The 17,129-nt window shown below is 45.1% G+C and overlaps 1 protein-coding gene across 4 annotated transcripts; it reads right to left on the reverse strand.

The window, feature by feature from the left end:
* Positions 1-512: 512 nt before the first annotated feature.
* On the reverse strand, positions 513-9,042 carry LOC133381096 (zinc finger protein 260-like). Of its 4 annotated transcripts, none has more exons than XM_061619653.1 (6): positions 8,948-9,042; positions 7,267-7,353; positions 6,200-6,326; positions 5,291-5,407; positions 2,823-4,496; positions 513-1,750 (listed from the first exon to the last, which is right to left on the reverse strand). In XM_061619653.1, the coding sequence occupies exons 2-6, from the start codon at positions 7,339-7,341 to the stop codon at positions 1,689-1,691; spliced, it is 2,055 nt and encodes a 684-aa protein (XP_061475637.1). In that variant the 5' UTR covers positions 7,342-7,353; positions 8,948-9,042; the 3' UTR covers positions 513-1,688. The 4 variants fall into 4 exon arrangements, with proteins under 4 accessions (XP_061475637.1, XP_061475636.1, XP_061475635.1 ...); XM_061619652.1 differs by lacking the exon at positions 8,948-9,042 and adding an exon at positions 8,777-8,862; XM_061619651.1 differs by lacking the exon at positions 8,948-9,042 and adding an exon at positions 8,589-8,730.
* Between the last annotated feature and the right edge of the window lie 8,087 nt (positions 9,043-17,129).

A 17,129-nucleotide genomic window follows, 5' to 3' on the forward strand; every position in this document is an offset into this window, starting at 1 on the left:
AGAGGTGTATAAAATTATGCACGGTGTGGAGAAAGAGTCTAGCATCCACCACAGAGGATTACAATTGCCACAACAGACAGGAAAATAATTAAGTGGTATGCCAAGACCTTCAGCAGTTTTCAAGTGGTCTGGGGGGGGGGAATTGGGAACCACTAGTGTGGACAATTGTGTTCTGGATGGCAGTTTGTGGTGGTGAAAGTGCAAATGCAACTCATGAATGTGTAAAGTGTGATTCACGGTGTGCCTGCATTGTTGCTATTTGACATTTTTATTACAATGCACTTTTATATTTGTATTTACTGTAGTTTTATTGTATCTTCTTTTATATTAATCAGTTCACCACTTGGCCAAAAAGTGGTATAGAAATAAACCAATGTTGATGATAGTGATGATGATATAGGCTGTTATCAGCCTCACCTAAAGATTATTATCCAAGCAACATAGAACCAAATACAGATCACTCATGCTGGCAGAGAAGAATTTTTCAACAGCCCAGGACAAAACAACTAATCTTAACACAAGAGAAAGATTTATTTAAGAAAATAAAACATACACCCAAGTATTTCAGGAAATAATTACAAATACAGCTAAAGATGGGGATTGCTTTATCAGATCAAGAGACCTGCATTAGGTCCAACATCAGGGGTAAAATGGAAAAGTGCTGGGAGGATTGCAAAGCACAGAGCTGGCAATACCCCCTGTACTATGGTTCCCAAGACTGGGAACCCTGCACAAGGGATTTTGACAGGCAGGGGAGACAACCCACATGTCAATCATGCAATGTTACGATGATGATTGACAGATGGATTACCCCACCCACCTGTCAAAGTTGGCCCGCATTACAATCTCTGCAGTGGAATTTATTTCTCAATTGCAGCTCAATCCTATCTAGGATTACTCAGAGGTAACTCCAGATACATTCAGTGGTACCCACTCCCGGGGAGAGGGTATATAGAATTGCGTGTCATTCTTGAACAAATTTATCTGATAAAGGAGATATCACAAGTGTCATTGCTGTTTATCGTTCTTGGTTCATTTCCCAAATTACTAATGTAGCTAAGCATTGTATTACCAGGTCAACATCTTGCCAATAACTATTGTTCTGTATTATTTGAATTTTTTTTGTATTGCTCTACACCACCCTGATGTTTTGCAAGAGGGCTGTATATAAATACTTTTATAAGCAAACAAAACCGGCAATGGTGGCATGCATCCTTGCATCTTCCCTCTTGCTGGTCATTATAGTTATTTATTATTAATTTATTAAAATAGTTTATATATCACCATTAAACCAGAAGTTGCCAAAGCGCTGTACAACGTAATAACTTAAGACCCACCAAAATACATAAAACACCATTAAACACCAGCCCTAGCTAAAAAACAATAAAAACAGGCCTGAGCGAACAGAGACATTTGTACAAGTTGATGAAGTATCACTACTGTTGGCGCCTGCCAGATATCTGGGGCGGGGGAGATCATTCCATTCATTAATAAACATTTCCTTTTCAATATTGGTTTTTGCAATCTCACAATGAATTTTTCAGCTGTAATCTTAGGTAACACTCAAGTTGCTTGTACAGTTTCCCTTTCACGTGGATTCTCTATTGATGAAGGCCAAGATTTTTCTCACATGGAAATCAATCACACAGTTCTCTTTCTTGCATGGCTCCCATGAGGCCTTGTCAAGCTCAGATCCTAACAAACTGTTTCCCATGCTTAGGTCTGGAGCACTTCTTCCTCAAATCACGTGCTACAATGAAAAAACAGAGCGAATTACTATGACTGATGGCAGAAAGCAAAGATGACAAAGTGAAGGGCAGATCCGAAATCAAATCCGGGAGACAGAAAAGAAGCTTCTGCCACAGATAGACAGAACCCTGTTTGTATTGTCATGCCAACCTGCCCGGTCCTCCCTGTTGCAAAGGCATCAAGAGAGTGTTCCTGTGCTGACCTACCCAGCCAGTCATTGAAAAGAAAATATCTTGGACTCTCCAAAACCAGCTCAGGGCCTGCTCTTGCCTCTCTCTCCCCAAGGGCACTCCTAAGATGCTTAGTTGCATTCTCCAATTAATGCCCCAAGTCTTTTCTTGTGTGGCTTCCCTGTATTATAGTCAGATGCAAGTAATCTTCTTAGTATCAGGGAGCAATGAGAGAAACGCAACATGGTCTCTTTCTGCCTTTGATTTCACCTGGGGCCTTTCCTCCCTTCCCATCTCCCCCAGCCCATTCCTGATGCTGTCACAGACTTATACTCCACAGCACAGACATTTAGCTGTTCATGGCCCCACGGAGGACACAGCAGTAAAGACAGTTGCCGGAGTCTTCACTTTTTTGTCTGCAACTCATCCAAAAGCAACTCAGGGCTAACGTGGCCTTCTTAGTTCCACCATCCTTAGCAGAGTGGTAGAGGAGAATGTCTGAAGTAAGAGCCCCAATTCAAAAAGAATCTCAGGTAAGAGGGCCAGGAAAGAGTCTCTACCTGAGATTCTGGAGATTCACTGCCAGTCAGAGTAGACAATATTGGGCTAGGTAGTCTGGTGGTCTGACTCAATACAAGGCATATGGGAACAGACAGTTGCCCTAACAACTCTCATCTAAGGTATTTTGGAGTGTTTCAAGCATGTGGATTTGCTGCTGTTAAGTAAATTTTTCTCCCAGTGTAACAATTTTACTGACTAAGACACTGAGATTTAGTGATGGATCTTTCATTCATCTCAAGCCAATCATAGGTTTTTCTGTTACATATGCACTCAATTTTTTGAAACATTTGAGTATGCAGCACATCATTTCCCCAAATACTGAGGATTTTCAACAATTCTCACCTCTGTGGACTCTCAGGTGTCTCACAAGGTTTGTTTGTCGAGCAAAGCATTTCCCACACTCCATGCATTGAAATGGTTTTTCTCCTGTGTGGACTCTCTGGTGATCCACAAGGTTTGTTGGTCGAGCAAAACATTTCCCACACTCTGTACATTTAAAGGGTTTCTCTCCTGTGTGGACTCTCTGGTGTCTCAAAAAGACTGACTGATAAGCAAAGTTTTTCCCACATTCCAGGCATTGAAAAGGCTTCTGTCTCTGGGGATCCATAAGATTTGTTTGCCGAGCAAAGCATTTCCCATACTCCAAGTATTGAAAGGGTTTATCTCCTGTGTGGATTCTCTGGTGTCTCACAAGGTTTGTTTGTCGAGCAAAGCATTTCCCACACTCCAAGCACTGAAAAGGTTTCTCTCCTGTGTGGATTCTCTGGTGATCCACAAGGTTTGTTTGTCGAGCAAAATATTTCCCACACTCCAAGCACTGAAAGGGTTTTTCTCCTGTGTGGATTCTCTGGTGTCTCATAAGGAATGATTGATAAGCAAAACATTTCCCACACTCCAGGCACTGAAAGGGTTTTTCTCCTGCATGCACTTTCTGGTGCAGCACAAGGTTTGTTTGGTGAGCAAAGCATTTCCCACATTTCAAGCACTGAAAGGGTTTTTCTCCTGCATGCACTTTCTGGTGCAGCACAAGTTTTTTTTGTCGAGTAAAGCACTTCCTACACTCCAAGCACTGAAAGGGTTTTTCTCCTGTGTGGATTCTCTGGTGCCTCGTAAGGGCTGACTGGTAAGCAAAGCATTTTCCACACTTCAGGCACTGAAAGGATTTTTCTCCTGTATGCACTCTCTGGTGTAGCACAAGGCTTTTCCGGTGAACAAAGCATTTCCTACACTCCAGGCATTTAAAAAATTTCTTTCCTGTGTGGACTCTCAGATGGCTATCAAGATGTAACTGATGAGCAAAACATTTCCCACAGTCTAGGCACCGAAAAGGTCTTATTCCTGAGTGCACGCTCTGGTGCAGCATTAGGTTTGTTTTTTGAGTGAAGCATTTCCCACACTCCAGGCATTCAAAGGGTTTCTCTCCTGTGTGGATTCTCTGGTGATTCACAAGAATTGACTGCAGACTGAAGCTTTTCCCACACTCCAGGCACCGAAAGGGTTTTTCGCCTGTGTGCACTCTCTGGTGTACCACAAGGCTTGTATGGTGAGCAAAGCATTTCCGACACTCCGGGCATTTAAAAGGTTTCTCTCCTGTGTGGACTCTCCGATGGCTATCAAGATGTAATTGCTGAACAAACCCTTTCCCACACTCCAAGCACTGGAAGGGTTTCTCTCCTGTATGGATTCTCTGGTGGCTCACAAGGGCGGTTTGATAAGCAAAGCATTTCCCACACTCGAGGCACTGAAAGGGTTTCTCTCCTGTGTGGACTCTCTGGTGTAGCATAAGGTTCGGTTTTTGAGTAAAGCATTTGCCACACTCGGGGCATTTAAATGGTTTCTCTCCTGTGTGGATTCTCAGATGCCTCACAAGCTGTGAATTGCTAGGGAAATTCTTCTCGCACTCGAGGCATTTAAATGGTTTCTCTCCTTTGTGGACTCCTGGCTGTCTAGTAAGATGTGGCATCTTAGCATAATATTCCCCAGGCTCTGAGTGTTGCTTCTTTTTCGTAGACTTCCCTGCTCAGATAAAATAAAATACAGAGAGGATTCACTCCTGTGAGCATAGAAAACACCCATGAATAGATTGCTTGGGGGGCGGGTGAAGGTACAAAAGCTATGAGGTTTCTGGGTGGTTCAAAAGAAAAAGAGTAATGGGGCTCCTGCACTCCCTGTCACTCCCATCTATGTCATTCCAGTATCTCCAGATATTAATTTACTCTGTACGGACCGGGGGGTGGTGGTGGCTGCAAATGGTGGACTTTGGGAAAGGAACAACAAGGAAATTGATCCTTTAGTTTAGGGGGAAACTAAGGGTGGCATTCAATGTTAGTCCTACTCAGAGTACATCGCTGAAGTCAATAGACACGACTAACTTAGGTCCCATTAATTTTAATGGGTCTACTCTGAGTAGGATTTAGTTGAATACAACCCCAAAACAGAAAGGAGGGGACATGCTTGAAACTTATGTCACAATGAAGGACGTGAAGAGAGTCAGTAGAAGATTCTTTCTTGCAATCTTGGAGCTTGGTATCACCCAACTAAATGCATTGGCAGGACCTTCGTGAACAGAGAAGAACCCAGACAAGACTAGACAGGCCTTTGGTCTGATCTAGCAGGCCTCTTCTGATACTTGTATCTGACCATGAATTATTTCATTTATTTATTCAAATATCTTAATATCGCCCTTCAATAATAATAATAATAATAATAATAATAATAATGATAATGATAATAAGCTTCCTGGCAATTCATAATTACAATATACTTGTAGATTATTTGCATGGGTACCTAATTTATATCTTTTTTTTTACCTTCCCCTGATGTGGAGCCAGAGATCAGCATTTCACCCAAGGCCTGAAGGTCTGGCACCCATGGCTCTTCCCCTCGTTCCAGCTGGATGATAAGGTCAGGCTTAGAGACTGGAAATCCTTGTAAGGAAAGACAAATAAAAGAGGGATTCTCAGTGGGCAATGGGTACTTCTGGTGCTGGCTGGTGATGGAGTGGGGTGAGGCGGCAGCAAGGTCTGGGTTGTGCGGTTGCACTGGGGGAGCCAATCTGCTGCTCCTGCCAATGCCTCCGCAAAGCCCCAACCCCCTCACCAACCTGGTAAACCTCAGGTGTGAGGCAGAGCTGCTCACTACCAGCTGCTCCTGACCTGACCTGAACAAAGACATGAAAATGCAACCGCAAGCTCCCCTGACCTGAACTCGTTTAGTTTAAACAAATATAGATGTGTAATGAGGGGTCGGCATTGTTCAGCCACTGAAGTGCATGCAGGTGGTAGCTTCTCAGTGAAGTACCTTCAGGCCCTGAAGTGACTTGGCCCAGCCAGGATGGTCACTGGATCATCCTGGCCAGGAAGGAGTATAAAAGAGCTTTCTGTTCCAGTTGAACTTTGCTTGAGAAAGAAAGGCCACATCTGTACTATACATTTAAAACACAATGATATCGCTTTAAATAGTTGTGGCTCTCTCCCCGCAAGAATCTTGGAAACTATAGTTTGTGAAGGGTGCTGAGAGTTGTTAGGAGACCCCGATTCCTCTCACAGAGCGACAATTCCCAGAGTTCCCTGGGAAGAGGGATTGACTGTTAAACCACTCTGGGAATTGTGGTTCTGTGAGGGGAATAGGGGTCTCCTAACAGCTCTCAGCACCCTTAACAAACTACAGCTCCCAGGATTCTTTGGGGGAAGCTCCAGCTGAGGATGTGAGTTTCTTACCCAGTGAAGTGACATTCTTGTAGTTCTCTATCATGACGTCCCTGTACAATGATCTTTGTTGTGGGTCCAGTAGAGCCCCCTGGCCCTCCGTGAAATACACAGCCACATCTTCAAACATCACTGGCTTCTGCAAGAACAAAGAGCCCCTCCCTCAGTCTCCCAGGAAGTCATCCTCCCTAGAAAGACCCTCTCTTGGAGTCCTAACCCTTTCACTTGGGGACATTCTCATGCATCCTTGTCTAGAAGAAATAATCTACAGGCAATTCCCAGAATGCAGAATCAAGTAATTTGTATTAGGGGTTCCCAAACTGTGATCCATGAACTTCATGCAGGTGGTCCGTGGAACATCTGCATTAAACATTCCTATTTTTTTTTATTCCTTTTATATCTCATATTGTATTTCTATTGTATTACAATTTGCATTCTATGGAATGAAAATCGTAATACAATAAAATGCAACATAAATAAAAGGAGCAATAAAAATACAATTAAAATTTACAATTGCTACAACAGGCAGAAAAAAACATTAAGGGGTTTGCCAGGACCCTCTGCAATTTTCAAGTCGTCCATGGGACAAAAAGTTTGGAGACCAATGGTTTGTATTCCTGGGCATCCACAAAAAGTGGGGGGAAGGGGGCCAGTGCCCCCCCTTGCCCACTGGCTGGATAAATAATAATCCTCAATTCCCAGCTTTCATTTCAAGAAAAAGAGCAAGTATAGCATGCAATGATAGTCTTACTCAGAGTACCCATTTAAGTTTACAGACATGACTTAGATTTATTAATGTCAATGGCTCTACTCTGAGTAGGACTTAGTTAAATACAACCCTAAGTTTCTAGTATTTGTTGAACCTGAGATTTGAGGCATAATTTTTTTGGGTAGTATGAAAAACTAGCCTGTTCCCTGCCCCCTTTCAGTCTTTTACTTTGCGCACTTCCCCCCCCAAAATTCCTGAGGACACCACTTTCTATATATCCTCTATTTCTGTGTCATCCCATTGAATGTATCCTGCTCTTGCTTTGTCCATCCATCACAAGCCTTCCAGCTATTTCCGGGTAATGTCCTACCTGAAATGGTTCCACTGCACCCCTTTTCTTCCCCCTGGAAGCCGGAGACCTTCCGGATTGAGTCTTTGTCATCATTCTTCACAGAGTCTTTGAGCATGTGGGGAGGGAGAGGGGCAAGGAGGAAGAACATTTCAATAAAACACCCTTTTCAGTATCAGATTGTACCTTAAGAACTGAGAGACTGTCATCTTCTGGAGTGAAAGGATTGAGACAAGGGATCTGAAGTGAATTGTTGGAATTCAAAACCTGCCCCAGAAGGAAGGCGCCAGGCTGCTGGGAGCAGAGTGAAGGTTGAATCCGGCCTTCCCTACCATGCTAGTGTCATTTCTTTTTGTTTTAATTTTATATGTACCGTCAAAATCTTGGAATCATACCCTGGCTTTGAAAATCTGCTTTGAGCTTTGAGCACACTAATTACCCACAGCCAAGTGTTTCCATTGGCCACAGCTGGAAGGGAAACGGGTTGATCTGCCAATCAGTTGCAAAATCTGTTTGTTTGTTTTTAAAAACACATTTGAGCAGATCCCACCAGGTTTTACAGTAAAAAGGGGCAGGGTTTGACTAGTGTCGTGTGCCCATTTTCAGGAGAGGTGGAGACACACTGGAACCGGCAGTACAGTGAGTGTCTTTCTACCCTGGGATTAAAGCAGCCTAAATAAATAAACAAATTCCCTCCCTACCCACTGTCATGCAGTGCTGGCCAGTAAGTTAATTGCACCCAAAATAAAAAGCCCAAATGATGCTCGCCTGCCATAAGAACGTAAGAAGAGCCTTTCTGGATCAGGCCAGCCAGTGGCCCATCTAGTCGAGAATCCTGTTCTCACGGTGGCCAGTTGGACGCCCCAATGGGAAACCCACAAGCAGGTCCTGGGTACAAAAGCACTCTTCCCTACTGATGATTCCCAGCAACTTGTATTCAGAGGCACACTACTCCTGACCATGACGGGCAAACAGGGAGAGCGCAGCTAGTGGCAATTGATAGCCTGCCCCTCTGTGGACAGGAGTTAATTAATGGTGTAATGGTTAAAGTGTTGGACTATGACCTGGGAGACCAGGGTTCGAATCCCCACATAGCCATGAAGCCCACTGGGTGACCTTGGGCCAGTCACTGCCTCTCAGCCTCATGACAATAAGTCGGAAGCGACTTAAAGGCAGTACATTTACATTTTTATGTTTTTAATTATTAAAAATGGGATGGGGAGGAGGCTCGATCACGAATGAAGCTCTTGCTTTATATGCAGAGAGACCCCAGGCATCTCCAGCTGATAAGAATCAGAGGCCAAAGACCCCTGAAGGAGACCCTGGAAAAGTGCTGGTCTTACATCTCCCTTCCCTTCCGTTGGTATGATGGCTCTGTTCTCCCTCCCCTCCTAGAGGCATGACGCCTCGCTCAGGTGGCAGCTCCTGCTCGCGGGTTTCCATCTGGGACATCCGGTTGGCTCCTGTGAGAACAGGATGCTGGTCCAGGATGGGCCTTTGGCCTGATCCAGCAGGAGTTCCCACCACTTACCGTCCGCCCTCTTATTGGGTCCCTCCCCGCAATTCTCCCGCTGCCAGAGAGCCCAAATCCAACCCCGCCCTGCCTTTCCCCAAACACACGCAAAGGGAAGAGCCACTTCTCGCGCACGCGCACGTCCCGTTTTGCATTTTCTTTCCCCTTGCAGCTCCCGCCTCTCCTCACCCCTGCAAGGCACAGCCGCCTTCAAGACCGCTTCGGTTATGGAAACCTCAAGCGTGAGATCCAGCAACCTCGCCTCCCCCTTCGGACAAAAAAAAAGGCTGGGGAGAGACTTGTAGTCCTTTTTGCTAATTTTCTTGCCAAACGCAAAGGATGCTGGGCATTGTAGTTTTGCTTTATTTTAAAGCAAGGGTCGCTTTGCCTTCACTACTACACTGAGTGCAGCGTGACGTACGACACATGAACTCCGATTGCATGTGGCAGGGACGGGAACGTAAGAGCCTGCTGGATGAGGCCAGTGGCCCATCTAGTCCAGCATTCTGTTCTCACAGTGGCCAACCACATGCCCCCAAAGTAGGACCTGGGCGCAAGAGCACTCTCCCCTCCTTCGGTTTCCAGCAACTGGCATTTGGAAGCAAGCTGCCTCCATCTGTGAAGGCAGAGCCAAGCTATTATGGCCAATAGCCATCAATTTATTTATTTATTTTTATTTATTAAATTTATATACCGCCCGACTAGCATAGCTCTCTGGGCGGTGAACAACAAATTAATACAAAATACAATAAAATCCAATAAAATGAACCACAAAGTACAGAGAATGGGAGATCTAAAAACAGTTACAATACAATTTAAAACAGAAATTTAAAACAGAATTAAGTTAGATTAAAAGCCCTGGAAAAGAGGAAGGTTTTAACCTAGCGCCGAAAAGACAGCAGTGTCGGCGCCAGGCGTACCTCATCGGGGAGACTGTTCCACAGTTCGGGGGCCACCACTGAAAAGGCCCTAGTTCTTGTAACCACCCTCCGAGCCTCCCTGTGAGACGGAGCTCGGAGGAGGGCCTTCGATGAAGAGCGCAGTGTACGGGCAGGTTCATATTGGGAGAGGCGTTCCAACAGGTATTGTGGTCCCGCGCCATATAAGGCTTTATAGGTCAAAACCAGCACTTTGAATTTAGCCCGGAAGCAAATTGGAAGCCAGTGCAAGCGGGCCAGAACAGGTGTTATGTGTTCGGACCGCTTAGTTCTTGTTATCAGTCTGGCAGCCGCATTTTGCACTAGCTGAAGCTTCCGAACTGTCTTCAAAGGCAGCCCTACGTAGAGCGCATTGCAGTAGTCCAGTCGCGAGGTTACCAGAGCATGTACCACTGATGTAAGGTCCTCTCTGTTCAGATAGGGACGTAGCTGGGCTACCAACCGAAGATGGTAGAACACATTCCGTGCCGCCGAGGCTACTTGATCCTCTAGTGACAAGGAAGGATCTAAAAGAACTCCCAAGCTACGAACCCGCTCCTTTAGGGGGAGTGTAACCCCATCCAGGACAGGGTATATATCCACCATCCGATCAGAGAAACCCCTCACCAACAGCATCTCAGTCTTGTCAGGATTGAGTCTGAGTTTGTTAGCTCTCATCCAGTCCATTATCGAGGTCAGGCAACGGTTTAGCACATCGACAGCCTCACCTGCAGAAGATGAAAAGGAGAAGTAGAGTTGCGTGTCATCAGCATACTGATGACAACACACTCCAAAACTCCTGACGACCGCACCCAACAGCTTCATGTAGATGTTGAAAAGCATTGGAGACAAGACTGACCCCTGCGGGACTCCACATTGGAGAGCCCACGGTGTCGAGCAATGTTCCCCAAGCACTACCTTCTGGAGTAGTAGGAGCCAAGTAGGAGCGGAACCACTGCCAAGCAGTACCCCCAACTCCCAACTCCATGAGCCTCTCCAGAAGGATACCATGGTCGATGGTATCAAAAGCCGCTGAGAGATCTAGGAGAATCAACAGAGTTGCACTCCCTCCGTCCCTCTCCCGACATAGGCCATCGTACAGGGCGACCAAGGCTGTCTCGGTGCCGAAACCAGGCCTGAAACCCGATTGAAATGGATCTAGAAAATCGGTTTCATCCAACAGTGCCTGGAGCTGGCCAGCAACCACTCGTTCCAAGATCTTGCCCAGGAATGGAACATGCGCTACTGGTCTGTAGCTGTTGAAATTATCTGGGTCCAAGGAAGGTTTTTTCAGGAGTGGTCTCACTGCCGCCTCTTTCAGAGGGCCAGGGACCACTCCCTCTCGTAAAGAGGCATTTATCACCTCCTTGGCCCAACTAGCTGTTCCATCCCTGCTAGATTTTATTAGCCAAGAGGGGCAAGGATCCAGTATCGAAGTGGTTGCCCGTACCTGTCCAAGCACCTTGTCCACGTCCTCGAGCTGAACAAACTGAAACTCATCCAATAAAACATGACAAGACTGTGCTCCAGACACCTCATTTGGATCAGCTGCTGTAAACTGGGAGTCTAAGTCCTGACGGATGCAAGAGATCTTATTTTGGAAGTGTCCAGCAAACTCTTCACAGCGGGCCACCGATGACTCAGACATGTCCTGAGGGGCAGGATACAGTAGCCCTCAGACAATTCTGAAAAGTTCTGCTGGGCGGCAGAGAGATGACCTAATAGTGGCTGCATAATGTTGTTTTTTTGCCGCCTGCACCGCCTTTGAATACAGTCTGGTGGAAGCACTTACCAAATCATAATTGCATCTATCGGGAGTTCGCCTCCACTTCCGCTCAAGCCGTCTCCTATCTTGTTTCATCGTTCTCAGCTCCGGGGTATACCATGGAGCTATATGAACTCTACAGGGGAGAGGGCGCACAGGAGCGATCGTGTCAACAGCTCTGGTCATCTCTGCATTCCACAGTTTGACCAGGGCTTTGACAGGAGCGTCAGTCTTCTCACCCGGAAAAGCCCCAAGAGCCCTTTGGAAACCTTGAGGATCCATTAGTCTCCGTGGGCGGACCAATTTAATAGGTCCCCCACCCTTGCAGAGGGGAAAAGCCACTGAAAGTCTAAACCTCAGCAAGCGGTGATCTGTCCATGACAAAGGGAGAGATGTAAAACTCCCCACTTCCAGATCACTTCCAGTTCTTCATTCCTGTTTGCTGCCTTACTGGAACTGTTTTGGCTGTAAACCTCTGTGTCCTGTGCAGCAAGCTAATTCTGCCTTGCCTGGGCAGGACTAGAGCTCAACAAAAGGGTTATGGGCCCAGTCATTGCAGCTGACACAACGATCCTGTGAGGTTGTGCAACAGGCAGAGAATTAGAAAGTGCAAAAGAACTGAACAGCCAAGAAGGGTGAGAAGAATGGCAGCGTTTGGAAGCGCGTCTTTTCCCTTGGAGAGGCTGGGGAGCACCAACTACTCCTACTGGAAGGTAAAGACTGAAATGCTGCTGGTGAAGGAGGGCGTCTGGCACACTGTTGCAGAAGACCCCCCCAGCAGCCCCACCGGCAGAGTGGATAAGAGCAGCAGAGAAAGCTAAAGCTCTGCTTATCCTAGCTCTGGAGAATGAACAGTTAATACATATCAGAGGCTTAAACACAGCAAAGGGAGTTTGGAATGTTTTACGTGCTGTACATGTGGAAAAAAACTGCAGGCTCTAAAGTTTTACTTGCTAAAAGACTGTACCAGACCCGATACAAAGAGGGTGAGTCCATGCAGAGGCATTTACAGAACTTACAACGTTTGTTTGCTGACCTGCACGAAATGGACATGCAGCATACACAGGAACAGATGGCATGTATAACGCTGTCTACTCTAAATGATTCCTGGGAAGGAGTGATAAGTGCGTTAGAAAGTCTCCCGGACGCGGACCTCAGTATGCCGTACATCACAAACAAACTACTTCAAGAAGCAGAACGCCGACAAGAGAAAAGTAAAGTGCGGAATGCACAAGGACCGATGGCGTATGGAGTGAAACGTTGCAACAGATGCGGCTCCACAACTCATCTACACAGACAATGCCAGTCAGAGACGAAAAGAAGATTGCAACAAAGCGAGAAAGACCCGTTTAAAGTGCATGTCGTTGGCACTAAAGACAAGGACAATGAACTAAATAACACATCCTGGGCTGTAGACTCGGGAGCAAGTCATTTTCTAGTAAATAATGAAAAACTGTTTAAAATCCTGACCCCAACAAAGAACCAGAAAGTTTATTTGGCGGATGGAAGCTGTCGGCAAGTTAAAGGGGTAGGAGTAATATATTTAAAATGTTTAAAAACGCTAGTTACAAATGTGCTTTATGTTCCCAGTATGGACAGAAATATTATGTCAGTAGCCAAGTTAAATGCTATGAATTATGTTGTTAACTTTGACAAAGGGAAATGCACAATAGCTAAAGGGAATAAGATTTGTGTGATAGGAAAGTTCAAAGAAGCCTTGTTCATAGTAAATGATGAAGCCCCACAATGTGTAAACACAGTAAGAAACAAACAAAAGCATGAAAAATGTATACATTTGTATCATAGAAGATTGGGACATGTAAGTTATGCTACTCTACTAAAAACAATGAATCATAGTGCAGACTTACAGTTTAAACCTTGTAAGCAGTATGAGGACTGTGATGTTTGCAGTGAATGGAAATCAACTGCAGCTCCCATACACAAAGAAAGGCTAATTAGCACTCAAAGGCCATTTCAGTTAATCCACATGATCTGGCCGGTCCCTTTAAACAGTCAAAAGAAAATGCAAAATTTTATTTTGTGTTGGTCGAAGACTATTCAAGATACGCTTTTGTTTACCTATTGAATAACAAAGCACAAGCCGCTGGGAAGTTACAGCATTTTGTGGAATGGGTAGAGGCGAGATTCAAAACCAGGATAGCTACACTCAGGTCGGATAAAGGAGGGGAATTTCTCTCCTCAACTCTGCAAAAATATCTGTACAGAAAAGGAATAAAACACGAATTAACAGCTCCTTTTGCGCCACATCAGGACGGTGTTGCAGAGAGATATCATAGATTTTTACAGGACACTGTGAGAGCAATGTTAGCAGACTCCAAACTTACCAGGGATTTCTGGGGTGAATGTGCAATTTATGCTAATTTTCTGTTGAACAGGGTATATAAAAGTACTGTGGATTGTACACCTTATGAAAAGATGTTTAACAGAAAGCCTTATCTCAATCATGTAAAGAAATTTGGAGCAATATGTTGGGCACATATTCCCAAGCCTCAACGAAAAGGCAAACAAGGTCCGAGAGCGTTAAAGGGTTACTATCTCGGCTTTGAAGGGGCATATCACAGAGTCTGGTTAATGAAAGAAAAACGTTTACATGTGTGTAGAAGTGTTAAAACACAGGAGCAAGACTGGGAAGACAGTACACAACATGTAGAAATAAACATAGATAGCACACAAGATGAGCAACAGGAAATAAATGTTAAACCTGATCCCCAGGAAGAGAGGGGAGGGGAAAGTGTAGAAACTGCAGTTAAACCTGATCCCCAGGAAGAGAGGGGAGGGGGAATTGTAGACACTGCAGAAACTGAAGTTAAACAAGAGGCAGAGGAAAGAACAGAGGAATGTCGGAATGTTGAAGAGATAGAACAAAACATTGCACAGACAGAAAGTCCAGAAGTACCAATAGTAGAACCTACACCCATACCAGAGATAGAACAAAACATTGCACAGACAGAGAGTCCAGAAGTACCAATAATTGAACCTACAAACATACCAAGGAGATCAAAAAGATCTAATCTGGGGCAACCTCCAGAGAGATTTAAAGTGACGACTGTAAAAGTAAAACAGGAACACAAAACATCAGCAAAGTGTCAGAATGGGGAAGATGACTGGACCGAGCAGGATTTTCAAGAATGGTATGCAATGCTGGATGGGGGTAGAGATTGGCGAGATAAGTTACATAACATTGTTTAGAAATGCTGACCTAGACATGTAATAAACAGACGTTAATGTTTAATGTAAATGTGAAATGTAACTCAAATGGGACTGAGACTGAATGTATAAAAACTGTATAAGCATGTGTTCTAAAACTAAATGTAAATGTACAATGTAAAATGTAAAAGAAAAGTATGTAAAATGTAAAAACAGGAATTGCGGAGCAACACCCAACATGTGGAATGAGGTGGGGGCTGTTGGCTCATGTTTAGCTGAGTCATTCCACAGGTTGGGAATGGGTTAAAAGCTATGTTATTAGTCAAGGACACACAGCTGCAACTGATCTAAGGTGCTGGCTATAAATTAGAAGCCTAGAGAGCCAGGCTGTGTGGGGGGATAGTAGGAGCATGTAATGTTGGTGAATGTATTTGTAATTGTTAACTGCACGTTGATAAAGATTTCTGTTACTGGCACGAAGCTGGACTGTGTCGGAGTTCTTCATTCCTGTTTGCTGCCTTACTGGAACTGTTTTGGCTGTAAACCTCTGTGTCCTGTGCAGCAAGCTAATTCTGCCTTGCCTGGGCAGGACTAGAGCTCAACAATGTCCAGTAGCAAAAATAAGATCTAGAGTATGCCCTGATGTATGTGTTGGGCCAGTAACATATTGGGACAGCCCCATGGTTGTCATGGAGTCCATGAAGTCCTGAGCCGCCCCAGCTAAAGTAGCCTCGGCATGGATGTTGAGATCCCCCAGTACTAATAGTCTAGGGGATCTCAGCAATACCTCCGAGACCACTTCCATCAGCTCAGTTAGGGAAGCCGTTGGGGGATGGGGGATACTTGGCTCAGCAATAGGACATGTGAGAAGTATCTTGGAATTGCCGTTGATCACAAGCTGAATATGAGCCAACAGTATGATGTGGCTGCAAAGAAGGCAAATGCTATATTAGGATGCATTAACAGAAGTATAGTTTCCAAATTGTGTGAAGTACTAGTTCCCCTCTATTCGGCACTGGCTAGGCCTCATCTTGAGCACTGCGTCCAGTTCTGGTCTCCACACTTCAAGAAGGATGCAGACAAACTGGAACAGGTTCAGAGGAGGGCAACAAGGATGATCAGGACTGGAAACTAAGCCCGATGAGGAGAGACTGAAAGAACTGGGCATGTTTAGCCTGGAGAAGAAAAAAACTAAGGGGAGATATAGCACTCTTCAAGGACATAAAAGGTCCTTGACCAAGGACATAAGAGGGCCGGGATCTCTTCTCGATCATTCCAGAGTGCAGAATAATGGGCTCAAGTTGCAGGAAGCCAGATCTGGACATCAGGAAAAACTTCCTGCTAGAGCCATTCGACAATGCAACCAATTACCTAGAGAGGTAGTCAGCTCTCCGACACTGGAGACATTCAAGAGGCAGCTGGACAGCCATCTGTCAGCAATGCTTTGATTTGGATTCCCGCATTACACAAGGGGTTGGACTTGATGGCCTTATAGGCCCCTTCCAACTCTACTATTCTGATTCTATGAAGTTTTTCTCCCTCTCATTAAAGCTAAAACTCATGGACATCCAATAAAGCTGAATGTTGGAACATTCAGGGCAGACAAAAAAAAAGTACTTCTGTGGAATTTGCTTTCACCATCTTGGATGGCTTCAAGAAAGGATTAACCAAATGCATGGGGGATAAGGTTACTGGACCTGATGAGTATGTTCTACCTCCACTATTGGAGGCAGCATGCTTCTGAATACCAGTTGCTGGAAACTGCAGGTGAAGAGAGCAGTTGTGCTCAGCTCCTACTTGCAGGCTTCCCAGAGGCATTTGGTTGGCCATGGTGAGAACAGGGTGCTGGACTAGATGGGCCACTGGCCTGATCCAGCAGGCTCCTCTTATGAAAACCTGGATAACTGCAGCCATTTAGCGTAAATCAGGATCGTTTGGGGGAAGCCATGATTGTTTAAAGTGATATAACAGTGCTTCAAATGCATAATGCAGATGTAGTCTTAGCAGGGGTGTAGTGGTCCAAGATCTCGGGGGGGGGTCTTAGACCCTTTACATTTTTGGGAGCAGTGTCCCAGCAGAGTCCCTGTCTCCAGCATCCTATGAGCTGATCCACACAAAAGGGGAATGTGTTAGTCACTGAAAAGAGCCTTCTAACATACTTCCTTATCCTTCCCTGCTGACTGGAGCCAATCCGAGTGAAAGGATGTAAGTCAGCCACTGAGAAGACTCTTTTCAGTAGCTAACGCTCTCCCCTTTCATACTTATTGGCTCCTAGGGATGTCTGTTGTGGGAGAAGGTATTTAACAAGGATCACATTCTCAACCCAACAGCAAAAATGGGCTGTGTGACTAGGACTGTCATGAAGGGACCCTGCACTCCTAGATTTGCTACACTACTAGGTCTTACAAATACAAAAAAAACCTGTCTTATACCAAGTCAGACCTCTAGTCCATCTGGCTCAATATCTGAAACACTGCCAAAGACTCTCCAGGGTTTGAGATGAGGATCTTGTCCAGCCTGT

The sequence above is a fragment of the Rhineura floridana genome, chromosome 3 (genome assembly GCF_030035675.1).
Source record: "Rhineura floridana isolate rRhiFlo1 chromosome 3, rRhiFlo1.hap2, whole genome shotgun sequence".
Lineage (NCBI taxonomy): Eukaryota > Metazoa > Chordata > Lepidosauria > Squamata > Rhineuridae > Rhineura > Rhineura floridana.